This window comes from Lutra lutra, chromosome 4 (genome assembly GCF_902655055.1).
Source record: "Lutra lutra chromosome 4, mLutLut1.2, whole genome shotgun sequence".
Lineage (NCBI taxonomy): Eukaryota > Metazoa > Chordata > Mammalia > Carnivora > Mustelidae > Lutra > Lutra lutra.
In genome coordinates this window covers 126,210,086-126,226,585 of record NC_062281.1, presented here as the reverse complement: position 1 = coordinate 126,226,585, position 16,500 = coordinate 126,210,086, and the positions used below count along the sequence as shown (strand labels likewise).

The 16,500-nt window shown below is 35.2% G+C and overlaps 1 protein-coding gene across 8 annotated transcripts in view; it reads left to right on the top strand.

The window, feature by feature from the left end:
* SPATA1 (spermatogenesis associated 1) overlaps positions 1-16,500 on the top strand; it is a 66,599-nt gene that overhangs the window by 3,955 nt on the left and 46,144 nt on the right. For 5 of the 8 annotated variants that reach the window (XM_047724217.1, XM_047724215.1, XM_047724216.1 and 2 more), the window contains exons 2-3: positions 6,206-6,377; positions 16,371-16,477. In XM_047724217.1, the coding sequence (XP_047580173.1) occupies positions 6,276-6,377; positions 16,371-16,477 (209 nt within the window). In that variant the 5' untranslated portion in view covers positions 6,206-6,275. Of the gene's footprint in view, positions 1-6,203; positions 6,378-13,293; positions 13,430-16,370; positions 16,478-16,500 lie in introns of those variants that run through there. The other 3 variants (XM_047724218.1, XM_047724219.1, XM_047724213.1) reach the window with 3 other exon arrangements.

Genomic DNA, 16,500 nt, shown 5'->3' with positions numbered 1-16,500 from the left:
TAGTTGGATTACTTGTGATTTTGGTGTAGATTGTGTAAATTCTTTATGTATTTCGCATATTAACCTCTTATCAGATATATCATTTGCAAAAATCTCACATTCAGTAGATAGCCTTTTTATTTTGTTGATGGTTTCCTTCACTGTGCAAAAGCTTTTTATTTTGATGTAGGCCTAATAGTTTCTTTTTTCTTTTTCTTTTTTTTTTAAGATTTTATTTATTTATTTGACAGAGATCACAAGTAGGCAGAGAGGCAAGCAGAGAGAGAGGAGGAAGCAGGTTCCCCGCTGAGCAAAGAGACCGATGCAGGGCTGGATCCCAGGACCCTGAGATCATGACCTGAGCCGAAGGCAGAGACTTTAACCCACTGTGCCACCCAGGCGCCCTTATTTTTTCTTTTATTTCCCTTACTTGAGGAGACATAGCTAGAAGAGCGTTGCTAAGGATGATGTCAGAGAGATTACTGCCTATGTTTTCTTCAGGTCTCATATTTTGATATTTTAAGTTTATTTTTGTGTATGGGTTGAGACAGTGGTCTGGTTTCTTTTTCTTTCTTTCTTTCGTTGGTAACTGTCCCATTTTCCCAGCACCGTTTGTTGAAGAGACTATCTTTTCTCCCATTTTATATGCTTGCCTCCTTTGTTGTAGATTAATTGACCATATAAGCCTGGTTTTATTTCTGGACTCTCTGTTCTGTTTCATTGATCTTTGTGTCTCTTTTTGTGCCAATACCATACTATTTTGATTACTACAGCTTTGCAGTATATCTGGAAATCTGGGGTTCTGATCCCTCCAGCTTTGTTCTTTTCTCTCAGGATTGCTTTGGCTATTTCAGATCTCTTATGGTTCCATACAAATTTCAGTATTATTTCTTCTAGTTTTGTGAAAAATGCTGTTGGTGTTTTGATAGGGAATGCACTGAATTTGTAGATTGTTTTGGGTAGGTAGTATGGACATTTTAATAATATTTTATCTTCCATGAGCATGCAATGTCTTTCTCTTTGTGTTGTTATCAATGTCTTTCATCAGTGTTTTAGTTACAGAGTATGGGTCTTTCATCTCCTGGTTAAGTTTATTTCTAGGTATTTTATTCTTTTTGGTGCAATTGTAAATGGAACTGTTCTCTTAATCTCTTCTTCTGTTACTTCATTATTAGTGTATATAAACACAATGGATTTTTGTTTATTAATATTGTATCCTGCACCTTTACTGAATTCATTTATCAGTTCTAGAAGTTTTTTAATGGAGCCTTTAAGGTTTTTTTTTAATGTATATTACCATGTCAGCAATATATAGTGACAGTTTAAGTTCTTCCTTACCAGTTTGGATGCATTTTATTTCTTTTTCTTGTCTGATTACTGCAGCCTGGACTTCCAGTGCTGTGTTGAATAAAAGCAAATGAAAGTGGGCATTCTTGTCTTGTAATTGAGCATAGAGGAAAAGCTCTAAGTTTTTCACCATTGAGTATGATGTTAGCTGTGGCTTTTTCATATGTGGCTTTATTATGTTGAGGTTATCTCTCTAAACATATAATATTGGGAGTTTTATCATGGATGGATGTTACACTTTCTCAAATGCTTTTTCTGCATCTATCAAAATGATCATATGGTTTTTATACTTTCTCAGTGTGACTTCTTATGTTGATTGCTTTGTGCATATTGGAGCACCCTTGTATCCCTAGAATAAATCCTGCTTAATCATGGTAAATAATTTTTTATTGTTGAAATTTGTTTGCTAACATCTTGTAAAAGATTTTTGCATCTATTTGTATCAGAGAGAGAGGACTGTGGTTTTTTCTTTTTTTGTGTTGTCTTTGATTTTGGTATCAGGTTAATGCTGGCCTGGTTGAATGCTTTTGGAAGTTTTCCTTCATCTTTTTTGGAAAAGTTTGAGAAGAGTGGGTATGTTTGGAAATGTTTGGAAAATTCACCTGTGAATCCACCTGGTGTCCTAACTTGTTAGGACCTTTTTGATTACCGATTGAATTTTGTTACTAGTAATCAGTCCAGAATTTTTCTTTTTTATCCAATCTTGGCATACTGTATGTTTCTATGAATTTATTTCTTCTAGGTTGTCCAATTTGATGGCATATAATTTCTCATAGTAGTCTTTTATAATCCTTTGTATTTCTCTGATGAAGAAATATATCTCATTTCTGATATTATTAAGTCCTCTTCCCTTTTTTCTTGATGAATCTGGCTAACAGTTCATTAATTTTGTTTATCTTTTCAAGGATCCACTCTTACTTTCATTGATTTTCTTTTTAGCCTCTATTTCACTTATTTCCACTCTGATTTGATTTCCTTTCTTCCTTACTTCCTTTAGATATAAGATTAGATTGTTTGAGATTTTTCTTATTTCTTGTGTAAGACCTGTATCTCTGTAAACTTTCTTCTTAGAACTGCATTTGTTGCATCCCAAAGATTTTGATCCATTGTGTTTCCATTTTCATTTGTTCCTGGTTTTTTGATTTCTTATTTGATTTCTTTATTGGTTACTGGTTGTTTAGTAACATGTTTTCAAATCTCCACATGATTGTATTTTTCCCAGTATTTTTATTTTTTATGTATTTTGTAATTTATAGTTTCATACTGTTGTGATCAGAAAAGATGCTTGATTTTATGTCAGTCTTCTTAAATTTATTGAAGCTTGTTTTGTGGCCTAACGTGATCAATCCTAGAGAATGTTCCATGGGCACTTGAAAAGAATGTATATTCTGCTGTTTTTGAATGGAGTGTTCTGTATATCTGTTAAGTTCATCTGGTATAATGTCATTCAAAGCCAGTTTCTTTCTTGATTTTCTGTTTGGATGGTCTATCCATTGATGTAAGTGTGATGTTAAAGTCCCCTACTATTAATTGTATTACTGTCAATTTCTCCCTTCATGTCTGTTCCTATTTCTCTTACGTATTTAGGTGTTCCTATATTAGGTACACAAATATTTACAATTCTTACATCCTTTCCTTGGATTGATCACTTTATCATTACATAATGTTCTTTGTTTCTTGTTATAGTCTTTGTTTAAAGTCTATTTTGTCTGATATAAGTATTGCTACCCCAGCTTTTTTTTCTTTTTTTAACTTCCATTTACATAAATATCTTTTTCTATTCCTATACTTTTAGTCTGTTTATGTCCTTAGGTCTGAAGTATGAAACTAACTTGATTTAAAAGATGTTATGGTGTGCATGAGTGGCTCAGTCAGTTAAGTGTCTAGTCGTTGCTTTCGGCTCAGGTTATGATTCCAGTGTTGTGAGATTGAGCTTGATGTGCGCATCAGGCTGTGTGCTGAGTGGTGGAGCCTACTTAAGATTCTCTATCTCCTTTTCTCCCCACCCTTCCCCATTTGTTCACACTCTTGCTCTCAAAAAAGAATTAAAATAATAAAAATAAAAGATGTTTTGTCCCAGGATATAATTTTTAAATTTTGATACCATTAGAACAATTAGTGATCTTTGGTATGATTTCATAAAGCTTTAATCAGTACCAAATCACAGAAATTTTAAATTTTGTCTGATTTACTTACTAAATTAATATAAATCAAGGTGGATCAATGCTTTGAAATCTTGGAAAGACTTCTGTTCTGGTATTGGTATCTTTTTATATCCTTAAGGCTTACCCAACTTTGATTATTCTTTTTTATAGTAATTCAGTTACCTTTTTTTTAAATTCTTATTATATATTTATATAATTTAAATTAAAAAAATATTTAAATTGTTAAAATGTCTATACTGCCTAGAGCAATCTATACTAAATTGTTAAAATGTCTATACCGCCTAGAGCAGTCTATACTTTTAATGCCATTCTGATAAAAATTCCACCAGTATTTTTCAAAGAGCTGGAACAAATAATCCTAAAATTTGTATGGAATCAGAAGAGACCCCGAATCGCTAAGGAAATGTTGAAAAACAAAAATAAAACTGGCGGCATCATGTTACCTGATTGCAAGCTTTACTACAAAGCTGTGATCACCAAGACAGCATGGTACTGGCATAAAAACAGACACATAGACCAGTGGAACAGAGTAGAGAGCCCAGATATGGGCCCTCAACTCTATGGTCAAATAATCTTCGACAAAACCGGAAAAAATATACAGTGGAAAAAAGTCTCTTCAATAAATGGTGCTGGGAAAACTGGACAGCTATATGTAGAAGAATGAAACTCAACCATTCTCTTACACTGTACACAGTGTAAGAGATAAACTCGAAATGGGTAAAAGACCTCAACGTGAGACAGGAATCCATCAGAATCCTAGAGGAGAACATAGGCAGTAACCTCTTCAATATCAGCTATAGCAACTTCTTTCAAGATATGTCTCCAAAGGCAAAGGAAACAAAAGCCAAAATAAACTTTTGGGACTTCATCAAGATCAAAAGCTTCTGCACAGCAAAGGAAACAGTCAACAAAACAAAGAGACAACCCACGGAGTGGGAGAAGATATTTGCAAATGACAGTACAGACAAAAGATTGATATCCAGGATCTATAAAGAACTCCTCAAACTCAACACACACAAAACAGATAATCATATTTAAAAATAGGCAGAAGATATGAACAGACACTTCTCCAATGAAGACATACAAATGGCTATCAGACACATGAAAAAATGTTCATCATCATTAGCCATCAGGGAGATTCAAATTAAAACCACATTGAGATACCACCTTACACCAGTTAGAATGGCCAAAATTAGCAAGACAGGAAACAACATGTGTTGGAGAGGATGTGGAGAAAGGGGAACCCTCTTCCACTGTTGGTGGGAATGCAAGTTGGTGCAGCCACTTTGGAGAACAGTGTAGAGATTCCTCAAGAAATTAAAAATAGAGCTTCCCTCTAACCCTACAATTGCACTACTGGGTATTTACCCCAAAGATACAGATGTAGTGAAAAGAAGGGCCATCTGTACACCAATGTTTACAGCAGCAATGGCCATGGTCGCCAAACTGTGGAAAGAACCAAGATGCCCTTCAACGGACGAATGGATAAGGAAGATGTGGTCCATATACACTATGGAGTATTATGCCTCCATCAGAAAGGACGGATACCCAACTTTTGTAGCAACATGGACAGGACCAGAAGAGATTATGCTGAGTGAAATAAGTCAAGCAGAGAGAGTCAATTATCATATGGTTTCACTTATTTGTTGAGCATAACAAATAACATGGAGGACAGGGGGAGTTAGGAGAAGGGAGTTGAGGGAAATTGGAAGGGGATGTGAACCATGAGAGACTATGACTCTGAAAAATAACCTGAGGGTTTTGAAGGGGCAGGGGGGGGGGGGTGGGGGGAACCAGGTGGTGGGTATTAGGGAGGGCACAGATTGCATGGAGCAAAGTATACCAACATGACGACTATTCTCACTTTAAATTCAAGACTTGAATCTAAACTTGTGTGGTGCAAAAACAATGAATACTGTTACGCTGAAAAGAAATAAAAAATTTTAAAAATATTTATTTGACAGACAGAGATCACAAGTAGCCAGAGAGGCAGGCAGAGAGAGAGAGGAGGAAGCAGGCTCCCCACTGAGCAGAGAGCCCGATGCGGGGCTCCATCCCAGGACCCTGGGATCAGGACCTGAGCCGAAGGCAGAGGCTTTAACCCACTATATCACCCAGGCACCCCTATAATTTAAATTTTACTGGGTAGCCTTGTAAACTGCTCTAAATCCTCTGAGAAAAATACAGGAAACAACACAGAAACATAGCTTAAAGTAATTCAAGACTGGCATTTTCATCTGGAATAATCACATTTACTATTGAGGCATCTAAGCCTAGGAAGAAATAGATGGGGTAAAATGGTTTCACATCATTCTGTAGTCATTTGTACAAATTTAGTCTTCTCACTTCCAGAAACATAGTTCTACTTCATATAAAATACTGTATATATTTAACTTTAATTTTTAAACTTAAAAATTAATTGCTTAGAATAGTATTCTAAATTCATATATTCTAAATAGTATTCTAATTTGTTTCTATTCTAAAATGAATTGTTTAGAATGGTAATATATGCTCTGATCATAAGTCTATCATAATTCAGCTCTCTATTTAGTTATATAGGATATATGTTCATTTTATTGCATTACCAGTCCTACTTACTAATAATATGTCTTTTTAAATTACTATAATAAGAGTGTATACATTCCTAAGTTTTCACTTTTGGTCTATTTTAAAGCCTTTTGTGTTTTTCTTTTCACTTTTCACATGAATCAGAGACCAGAAATGAGTGGAATGCTATCTTAAAGAAGTCAAAAATCTGTTAAAATCTTTATAAATACTACTTAAATGAAGAAAGATAAAAAAACCCACAGAATTCCAACTGATAATTACCCCATTCAGACACTGGTGAATATGTCCCTCAGTCCAAGCCGACCTTCCTCCTCAGAGGTAAGAAAATCTTTTAAATGAAAATATAAGAAAGACTTGCTTAACATTGCTTTTGATGAGTTCCGAGAAAGAAAAAATATGGATTATATGAAGTCTTAGATATTAAGTCCAGTATGTATCTCAGTGTCTGAGTATAGTTATTTTATTACAGTTCATTTATCTCTAGCTTATTGTGCTGGAACCCCCAGTGCATTGATCCTATCACTTTTTTTTTTTTTTAATTCTTCACCTTGTCATGCCCTCCATAGCTTAAATACCATAGACAATAGAGCAGTCTTGATTACTCTCTTGCTCATACTTTTGACCTTTGCATCTCTCTCATTTTATCATACTACTTGCCAAAACAAAAACCCTGGTTTATTGAACTCTTCACCTATGTTGTACTTATGCCTACAATGGAACATGGCTGGAAAAAAAGTATACCAACATGACGACTATTCTCACTTTAAATTCAAGACTTGAATCTAAACTAGAACATTTTACTGGTAGGCAATCAGACTTTCTTCCACTCAACTCAATTTTCTACTGTTCTAGACAACTATTTCATACCTTTTCATACCCTGAGTACCTTCTCCATTTTATTTTTATAAACCATCTGTAATCACTTTCATTCCACTACTACACCAAAATTGCTCTTGTTAAATTCACTTCTACATTACTAAATATGTTGTTTAATTCTTATCTCGTATATTCCAATCTATCTGTGCAAAACAGTTGACACTATTGATCACTCTTCTTTGACATAATTCCTTCACTTGACTTTTAGCATACACATATCTTGGTTTTCCTTCTACTTCCCTTGTTCATTTTCAGTCTTCTTTGCTAGGTTTTCTTCTTCTTCTTGATCTCTAATATTGGAGAATTTCAGGGACCAGCTCTTTGTTCTCTTCTGTATCTGTACTCATTCTTTCATGATCTCATTCAGTATGATAGCTTTAAATACCAGCTTGATGCTAAGGATCCTCAAATTAATATCCCCAATCTAGTCTTCTTTCCCAAACTGCAGATGTGTATTTTCAGCTGCCTACTTGACATCTCCACTCAGATGGTCAGTAGACATCTTAAAATTAGCATGTCTCAAACTGAATTATGCATCTTTTCCCCCTCCCCTAAACATGTTCTATTTGACTTTCTCCCTCTCAGGTGATGGCAAATCCATCCTTTGAGTATCTAAGGCCAAATGCCTTGGAGATGTAATTCTTTTTCAAACTTCACTTCCAAAGTACTACTTTAGCTTCAAATTATATAAAAAAAACTGACCACTTCTCATCATCTCTACTGCTAGTACATTGGAGTGACCCACTATCATCTCACACTTTAATTATTCAGATAGCTTCATAAGAGGTTCCATTTTCTCGTCCCTTACAACCTAATCTGTTATCCCTTTAATCATTATTACATATAGCAAAATTTGCAATTAGGACATTATATATGTCCTAATGTGAAGCAGTATGAAAGGCAGGGTACCATTTATAAAGTATTCTTGCTCCCAGGTGATTAATTTGCATCAGTTGAAGGCTATACAGTTAACTGTTTACAAGACATAGAGGACTTCATTTCAAAAATGCTTGTGAAATAAGGTTGGCTGGGAAGATGGCAGAATAGGAGGACCCGAAGCTTGCCTCATTCCATGGATACAACTAGATAATATTCATGTCAGTGTAAATAACCCAGAAAATGACATGAAAAAGACTGGCAGAACAAACTCTGCAACTAAAGGTAGGGAAGAAGCCACACCAAAGAAGTTATGAAGGCCAAAGACATAATCTGAGAGCAAAATGGACCATGGCCATCTTAAATGGGCAGAGAACCAATGGCATGCAGAGGGACGAAAATAGATTTCACACCATGGAGGCCACAAATAGGGAAGACAAAGCCCTGTAGTATTTGCCTTTGTAAATGAGAGGAGCTGAATTTCTTGAGTTCTAACAACCAGTGCAGCTTAAAGCCTGGAATTTTAAAAATCAGTAGGCTCTACTCTGAGAGAGGAGGGAGGGCAGTAGGAAGTGGACTCCCTGCCCATAAAGAGCTCACAAAACAGCGCATGCAGACACAAGGTAGAACCAGCAATTTGAAAAATGCTGGGAGGAGAGTGATCTGCTTATCTCAGAGCATAGCCCAGAGACCTAGGGATCACCAGAGACCCCTCTAGGAACAAAGGATCTGGCAGGAGCCATTTACCTCCCCCATCCCCAGAATAAACAGTGGCCACTTGTAGGAACAGTGTGGTGCCAAAACTTTTTACCTGATTGCACCAAGCCCTTACCCTCATGCTTTGGAATATCAGCCCTTCCCAGTCCCACTTGGTTCAGTCCTAGTGCTGCAGGTTCCTCCCCCAGAAGACTGGTGCAAACCCTGCCAATACCAAATCTGCTGATCCATGCATTTTGCAGGACTTCACTTCTGACAGTAGCAGGAGCAGGTCTTGTTTCATAAGCAGATGACCATACGCCTTGTTAAAATGCACCCCATTCCTGGTGGGGACAAAATGATACAGTAGGCAAGGAAAGCCTCTGCAGATGACTGACACAACAGCTAAGCACATGCAACACACATAGGACACACTCCCTGAAGCTCCAGGCACTGGGGAATGAGACACTACACTACAGGGCACTATAGGATCTCTTCTTCATAAGGCTATTACTGTTAAAAGCAAGAGAAAAGTAGCTGACTTTCCTAACACAGAGAAACAGACACACTAAATGAGACAGAGAAATCTCTCCCAAATGAAAGAACAGGACCAAACCATTAGAAGAGACCACAATGTAACCTATAAGTAATATGCCTGATAGAGAATTTAAAGTAATGATCATAAACATATTCCTGGACTGAGAAAAGAGTTGAGGACTTCAGTGAGTCCCTTAACAAAGAGATTAAAAAAAAAAAAAACTAATCAGAGATGAAGTAAATGAAATTAAAATACATTTAATGGAATAAATAGCAGGCTAGATGAAGCAGAGAAACAAATTAATGACTTGGAAGACAAGTAATGGAAAGTAACCAAGCTGAAAAAAGTAGAGGAAGGAAAAATATCCAGATTGCGAATAGTCTTAGGGAATTCAGTGACTCCCTCAAGCATAATAACATTTGCATTATAGGGATCTCAGAATGAAAGAAGAAATAAAAAATTACCTGGAAACAAATGAAAATGAAAACACAATGGTCGGAAGTCTTTGGCTGCAGCAAAAGTAGTCCTAAGAGGGAAATTCATAGTTTATAGCAATGCAGGCCTACATGAAGAAGCAAGAAAAGTCTCAAACAACCTAACCTTACACCTAAAGGAGCTAGAAAAAGAAAAACAAAACCCAGCAAAAGGAAGGGAGTAATAAAGTTTAGAATAGAAATAAAGGATAACGTTAGAAAAAAATAGACCAATGAAACCAGATCAACCAAATTGATAAACCTCTAGAAAGATTCATTTTAAAAAAAGGACCCAAATAAACGAATGCTGCAAAAGGAAAGATAACACCACAGAAATACAATTGTAATAGAATATTATGAAAACATATATGCCTACAAATTGGACAACTGAAAAGATATAGATAAATTCCTAGAAACATATGACCTACCAAAACTAAAGCAAGCAGAAATAGGAAATTTGATCAGACCAATTACAAGCAATGATATTGCATCAGTAATCCAAAAACTCTCAAAAAACAAAAGTCCAGGACTAGATGGCTTCACAAGCAAATTCCACCAAACATTTAAAGAGTTAATACCTATTCTTTTCAAACTACTCCAAAAAATACAAGAGGAAGGAAAACTTCTAATCCAATTTATGAAGCCAGTATCAACCTGATACCAAAGCAGATAAAGACACTGTTAAAGGGGCGCCTGGGTGGCTCAGTGGGTTGAGCCGCTGCCTTCGGCTCGGGTTGTGATCTCAGAGTCCTGGGATCGAGTCCCGCATTGGGCTCTCTGCTCGGCGGGGAGCCTGCTCCCTCCTCTCTCTCCGCCTGCCTCTCTCTCTGCTTGTGATCTCTCTCTGTCAAATAAATAAATAAAATCTTAAAAAAAAAAAAAAGACACTGTTAAAAAAAAGAGGAACTACAGGCCAATATCTCTCATGAATATAGATGCAAAATTCCTTAACAAAGTATTAGCAAACCAAATCCAATAATACATTAAAAAAATCATACACCACAATCAACTGGGATTTATTCCTGGGATGTAAGGATAATTTAATATTCACAAAACCATAAATGTGATATGTAATATCAATAAGATAAAGGCTAAAAAACCTATGATCATTTCAATAGATGCAGAAAAAGCTTTCAACAAAGTACAATATCCATTCATGATAAAAACTCTGCAAAGTAAACCTAGAGGAACCGTACCTCAACATTATAAAAGACTTGTATGAAACTCACAGCCAACATCATACTCAATGGTGACAGCTTTTCCCCCAGGGTCAGGAATACAATAAGGATGTCCATTCTTACCACTTTTATTCAACATAGTACTGGAAGTCCTAGCCATAGCAATTAGACAACATAAAGAAAAGACACCCAAATTGGCAGAAGTAAGGAAGAAGTAAAATTTTCACTAATTGCAGATGACATACTATATATAGAAAACCCTAAAGACTCTGCCAAAAAGCTACTAGAACTCATAAATGATTTCAGTAGTCACGGAATACAAAATGAATGTGTAGAAATTTGTTGCATTCCTATAAAATAATAATGAAGCAGCAGAAAGTGAAATTAAGAAAATAATCCCATTTACAGTTGCACCAAAAAACAATGAAATATCTAGGAATAAACTTAAGGAGGTGAAAGACCTATACTCTGAAAACCGTTAAACTCTGATGAAAGAAATTCAAGACAACACAAAGCCATTCCATGCTCATGGGTTAGAAGAGCAAATATTAAAATGTTTATACCACCCAAAGCAATCTACAGATTTAGTGCAATCCCTATCAAAATACTAATAGCATTTTTCACAGAACTAGAACAAACAATCCTAAAATTTGTATGAAACCACAAAAGACCTCGACTAGCAAAACAAAACTAGAGGAATCACAATTCCAGATTTCAAGTCATTTGTCAAGGCAGTAGCAATTAGAACAGTATGGTACTGACATAAAAATAGACACATAGATCAATGGAATAGAACAGAAACCCAGAAATAAACCCATAATTATATGGTCAATTAATCTTCAACAAAGAAGGAATGAATATACAATGGGAAAAACACAGCTTCTTCAACAAATGGTGTTAGGAAAACTGGACAGCCACATGCAAAAGAATGAAACTGGGCCACTTTCTTTCAGTATACACAGAAATAAACTCAAAATGGATTAAAGACCTAAATTCAAGACCTGAAACCATAAAAATCCTAGAAGAGAGTAATTTCTCTGACATCAGTCATAGCAACATTTTCCTAGATCTGTCTCCTGAGGCAAGGGAAATACAAAAATAAACTGAGCAATTGAGAGTACATCAAAATAAAAGGCTTCTGCACTGTAAAAGAAATAATCGACAAAACTAAAAGGCAACCTATGGAATGGGAGAAGATATTTGCAGATGATGTCCGGTAAAGGATTAGTGTCCAAAGTATATAACAAACTAATACAACTCAATACCCAAAAAACAATCTAATGAGAAATGGGCAGAAGACCTGAACAGACATTTCTCCAAAGACATCCAAATGGCCAACAGACACATGAAAAGATGCTCAACATCACTCATCATCAAGGAAATGCAAATCAAAACCACAATATCACCTCGTATCTGTCAGTATGGCTAAAGTAAAAAATAACAAACAAGCATTGGAGAGAATATGGAGAAGAAGGAGTCTTCTTGCACTGTTGGTGTGACTGCAAACTGGTACTATGGAAAGCAGTATGGGGATTCCTTAAAAAATTAAAAATAGAATTACCCTTCAATCCAACACACTGCTGAGTATTTATCCAAAGAATACACCAAAGAATCAAAGGAGTACATGCATCACCTCTGTTTATTACAGCATTATTTATAGTAGCCAATCTATGTAAGCAGCTCAGGTGTCCATTGGTAGGTGACTAGATAAAGAAGTTTTTATATATCTTTATATACAACAATATTATTCAACCATAAAAAAGAATGAAATCTTGCCATTTACAACAACATGGTTAGAGCTAGAGTATAATGCTCAGCAAAGTCAGTCAGAGAAAGACAAATAGTATATGATCCTACTCATGTGGAATTTAGGAAACAAATGAGAAAATAAGAAAAGGGGAGAGAGACAAACCAAGAAGCAGACTCTTAACTGTAGAAAACAAACTGATGGTTATCAGAGTGGAGGGGTCTTGGGGGAATGAGGAAAATAGGGGATGGGGCTTAAAGAATACACTTTTCATGATTTAAAAAATGATATTAAAAATTATGTTTTTTAAAAAACTGGAGAATTAAGTTAAATGCCATCTTGAGATTATAAGGTAAATTCAGAATGCAGAACATTCTTTAAAATAACTGGCCCAGTCTCTTCAAAAAGTTAATGCCATGAAGCAGGGGCGGGGGGGGGTGGGGGGAAGAATACAGGTCTGGAAGAACTTGTGGATTAAGTTGTTTAAGGATGTGACAAACCCAATGCAAAGATATCCTTGATTGGATTCTAGATTGAAAAAACATTGAGGACAAATGGACATTTGAGGAAATTTGAATATGGAATGGATATTATTTTACATTAAGGGATTGTTAATTTTCTTAAATGTGAAAATCGTACTGTGATTATTTTGGACAAATCTTTATTTTTAGGCAATGGCTGCCAAAGTACTTAGGAGTATATTTTCACAATGTCTGATTTACTTTGAATGGTTTATCAAGAAAGGGATAGAGGATCTAAGAGAATCTGTGACATCTGTCAGCCCATTGATCACCAGGGTTGATTTGGCTGATCTGGCTGGCTAGGGGGGTGTCTTCTTCCTCCCTCACAGCTCCATGTTCATCCCTTCCAAAGCTGTATGCTGTGTTGAAGAGGAGGACCTTCCCCAGTAAAGAAGGACCATTCTTCAGTCAAGGGCATAGGAGCAGCTGCGCTTGCCTGCTAGAACCTCCAAATAAGCTCTCAAGGTCCATATGTAGAAGAAGTTAGGGTAGTCAAGCTTCCCATACTTCAAACACATCCAAATAAGGCCTGCATGTGGCAATCTGCCTTTAAGAGAGAGAGCGAGAAAGTAAATGTGTCATGATGTTAACTTTTGAATCTACATAGAAGGTATTTGGGTATTCAGAGTTTTATTCCTTTATTTGTATGTATGTTTAGAATTTTTCATATTAAAATTATAAAATGAATGTCAGATGTTGTCCTTCTATTAAAACCCTGTATTGGCTTCCCATTTTCTGAAAATAAGATCTTTTGGTGGCCTGAAAAACCCTATTTATTTTGTTCCTTGTCCTCCTCATTTTTATTATTTTATCTCTTAGTGTTCTCTGCTTGAATCATACTAGCACACTCTCATTTTAGGGGTGCCTGGGTGGCTCAGTTGGTTAAGCGTCTACCATCAACCCAGGACCCTGGGAACCAGCTCAGCAGGGAGTGTGCTTCTTCCTCTGCCCCTACCCCTGCTCGTGCTCCCTCCCCACCCCGACTTCTCCTCACCCCCTCACTATCAAATAAATAAAATCTTAAAAAGAAAAAAAAAGACCTTTGCTTTAGGTCTTCTTGGAGCTCTTTCCCTCTACATCAGCACATGGCTAATTGTTTCTTCCCCTGCAGTCTTAAATCTCACCTTTTCCATAAGACCTACCCAGGCTATTTAAAACTGAAACCTACTTCCCCTTTTATCGTTCCAATTTTCCTTACTCTGCTCTTATCCTTTTCCCCAGTACTTACCCCTTTCTCATGTACTGTATAACTTATCAGTGTTTTATATTTATTGTTTATTGTTTGTGCCCTTCACAGGTCTGGGACTAGTCTGAGGCAAATAAGTCACTTGCCTTGGGTACAAAATTTAAGGGCACACACCAAAAAAACCCTTCATAATTAAGATAAGTAATTTAATAAAAGATTTTTTAAATAAAAAACTGATGCAAGAAATCCATAATAGCAAATTTTAAATGGAAATAGAATCTGATAGTGCCATGCCTAGCCCTTTTGGAGCCTGAAGCAAAAGGCAAAATATGTGCCCATAAATACATATTTTAGTATATTTTTAAATGGCTAATAGTTTTGATGAAAATATTACTAATGAGCTTCCATGAAAGCCAGGAAAGTAAAATTATAATGAATTCATGTTTTAACATAAATAGAATATTTGACCTTAAAATAATGTTTTGAATTTTAATACATCCTTTTGAAGTTTTCAGTATTTTTTCCAACTACTAGGTTATTCTAAAAACAGTTGACCATCAAGAAATATACATATGTATTTTTAAAGAAACATGTATTGAAGTTCATATTTTTTCCTTTTTCCTCAGGCTTTACTAGTAGTATTAAATTCTGTCTTTATTTAAATTTTTGATACTTTGTTTATTGTGAACTTTTTTGCATGAGTAGTTTTTTTTTTTTAATGTTATTTGTCTTGATTATTGAGGTTTTGGTATAGCCTTAAATTTTGTACCTGAGGTGAGTGCTTCACTTGTTTCACCCTTCTTGCCCTGATACCTCATTAGAATGTAAAACTATACGTAGGCAAGGATCTTTGTCTTATTGTCTATGTATTCCTAATGCCTAGACCAGTGCTGGCACATGATAGACATTCAGTAAATATTTGCTGAGGGAATGAATAAACACAAATTCGCTATAAATTTTGTTAAAGAAATGTTTTATTATGTATATTTTCTCTGTATTGCCTACTCAGTTATGGAATTAAATCTGTACAAACACTTTGAATTATAGTTCATGAATTATTATAAAAAATATTGACAGAATTTACTTGTTTATACAAAAAAAATAGAGTAAAATGTTCAATAAATATTTTTTCCTAGAAAATATTAATGTATTTATATAAAGGATGAGGTCATATTTAAGTCTTCTAAAGGTTTTGCAAATATTGTGTAGCTATTAAATATTATAGTATTAATAGTATAGTATAGTGTTAGCTATGAATAGTATAGTGTAGCTGGGGAATTATTTTTTAAATGCTCTGGTATTCAAAATACAGCATGTGGCAAGCCTGACATCAGATATATACATATATCAAATGTATAGAAATAAGTTATTTGGTCTGTAAAAATGAGCAAAACATTCAGTTCAATATAAAAATTTCTAATTTTAATGATTGGTTATATTCAACTATTTAAAGTTTTTCTCAGATATTTAATATTGTAGAGTATAATCATTTAAATTTTAATATGCAATTAGTAACTTCCTTAGACTAAAAGATTGGAATATTTGCTATAATTGTCCTGTTTCTGTTGTAGTAATCTAAATATTCTTTCTTCTAAACAAAGTATTCTAATTGAGGTTTAACAAAACATTAATAGAAAAGAAAGTTGTATTTATAAGCACAAGCAAGCCAAGCTGACAGACATGACCTATGTAAGAACAACCATTTCCTTCCCTATCACCATCAAGAATAGGTTCTTCCTAGAATTCTGGGAAACAAAAATACTTCCTAAACCACAGTATTCACAATGTTCAAAGTTGCTGAGAACTAGCAATCATCACAACTATGTTAGGGAGACAATATGTAAAGTATAAGGATTCCACAAAATCACCCCAACAGAACTGAGTAGGTAGGGATCAGGGGAGAGGAAAAGGTTGGTAACCAGATGATCTTGATGGGCTGGTACTCTTATTCCAAGCTGCAGAAAGAAACTGTGTCAGAGATGTTAGGGTACCGTAGGACCACATCTATGACATTGTTTCTAGGGAGATGTGCTCCAGGTGCCAAGTAGCCAACTAACCAAAATTTTGGCTCTTCATTTTGTTTTCTGTGTCTGCTCAGAAAAATACACGTATTCCATGTTTATTTCAATCACGTTTATTAAGATTAAAATTCTAGAGGAGATCAGTTGATTTTTTTCACTTTAAAAATATTTTAACTGATGTTCTTCTCAATTTATTTAGTTGATGGAACTTCATGTTTTTTATGTCCCTGAAGGATCGTGGAACTATAAGCTAAATACCATTTCAATAGAAGTTGTTAACAAATTCATTTCAGCTGGATTTATAAGGCAAGTATTTTGTGGTCATGTTA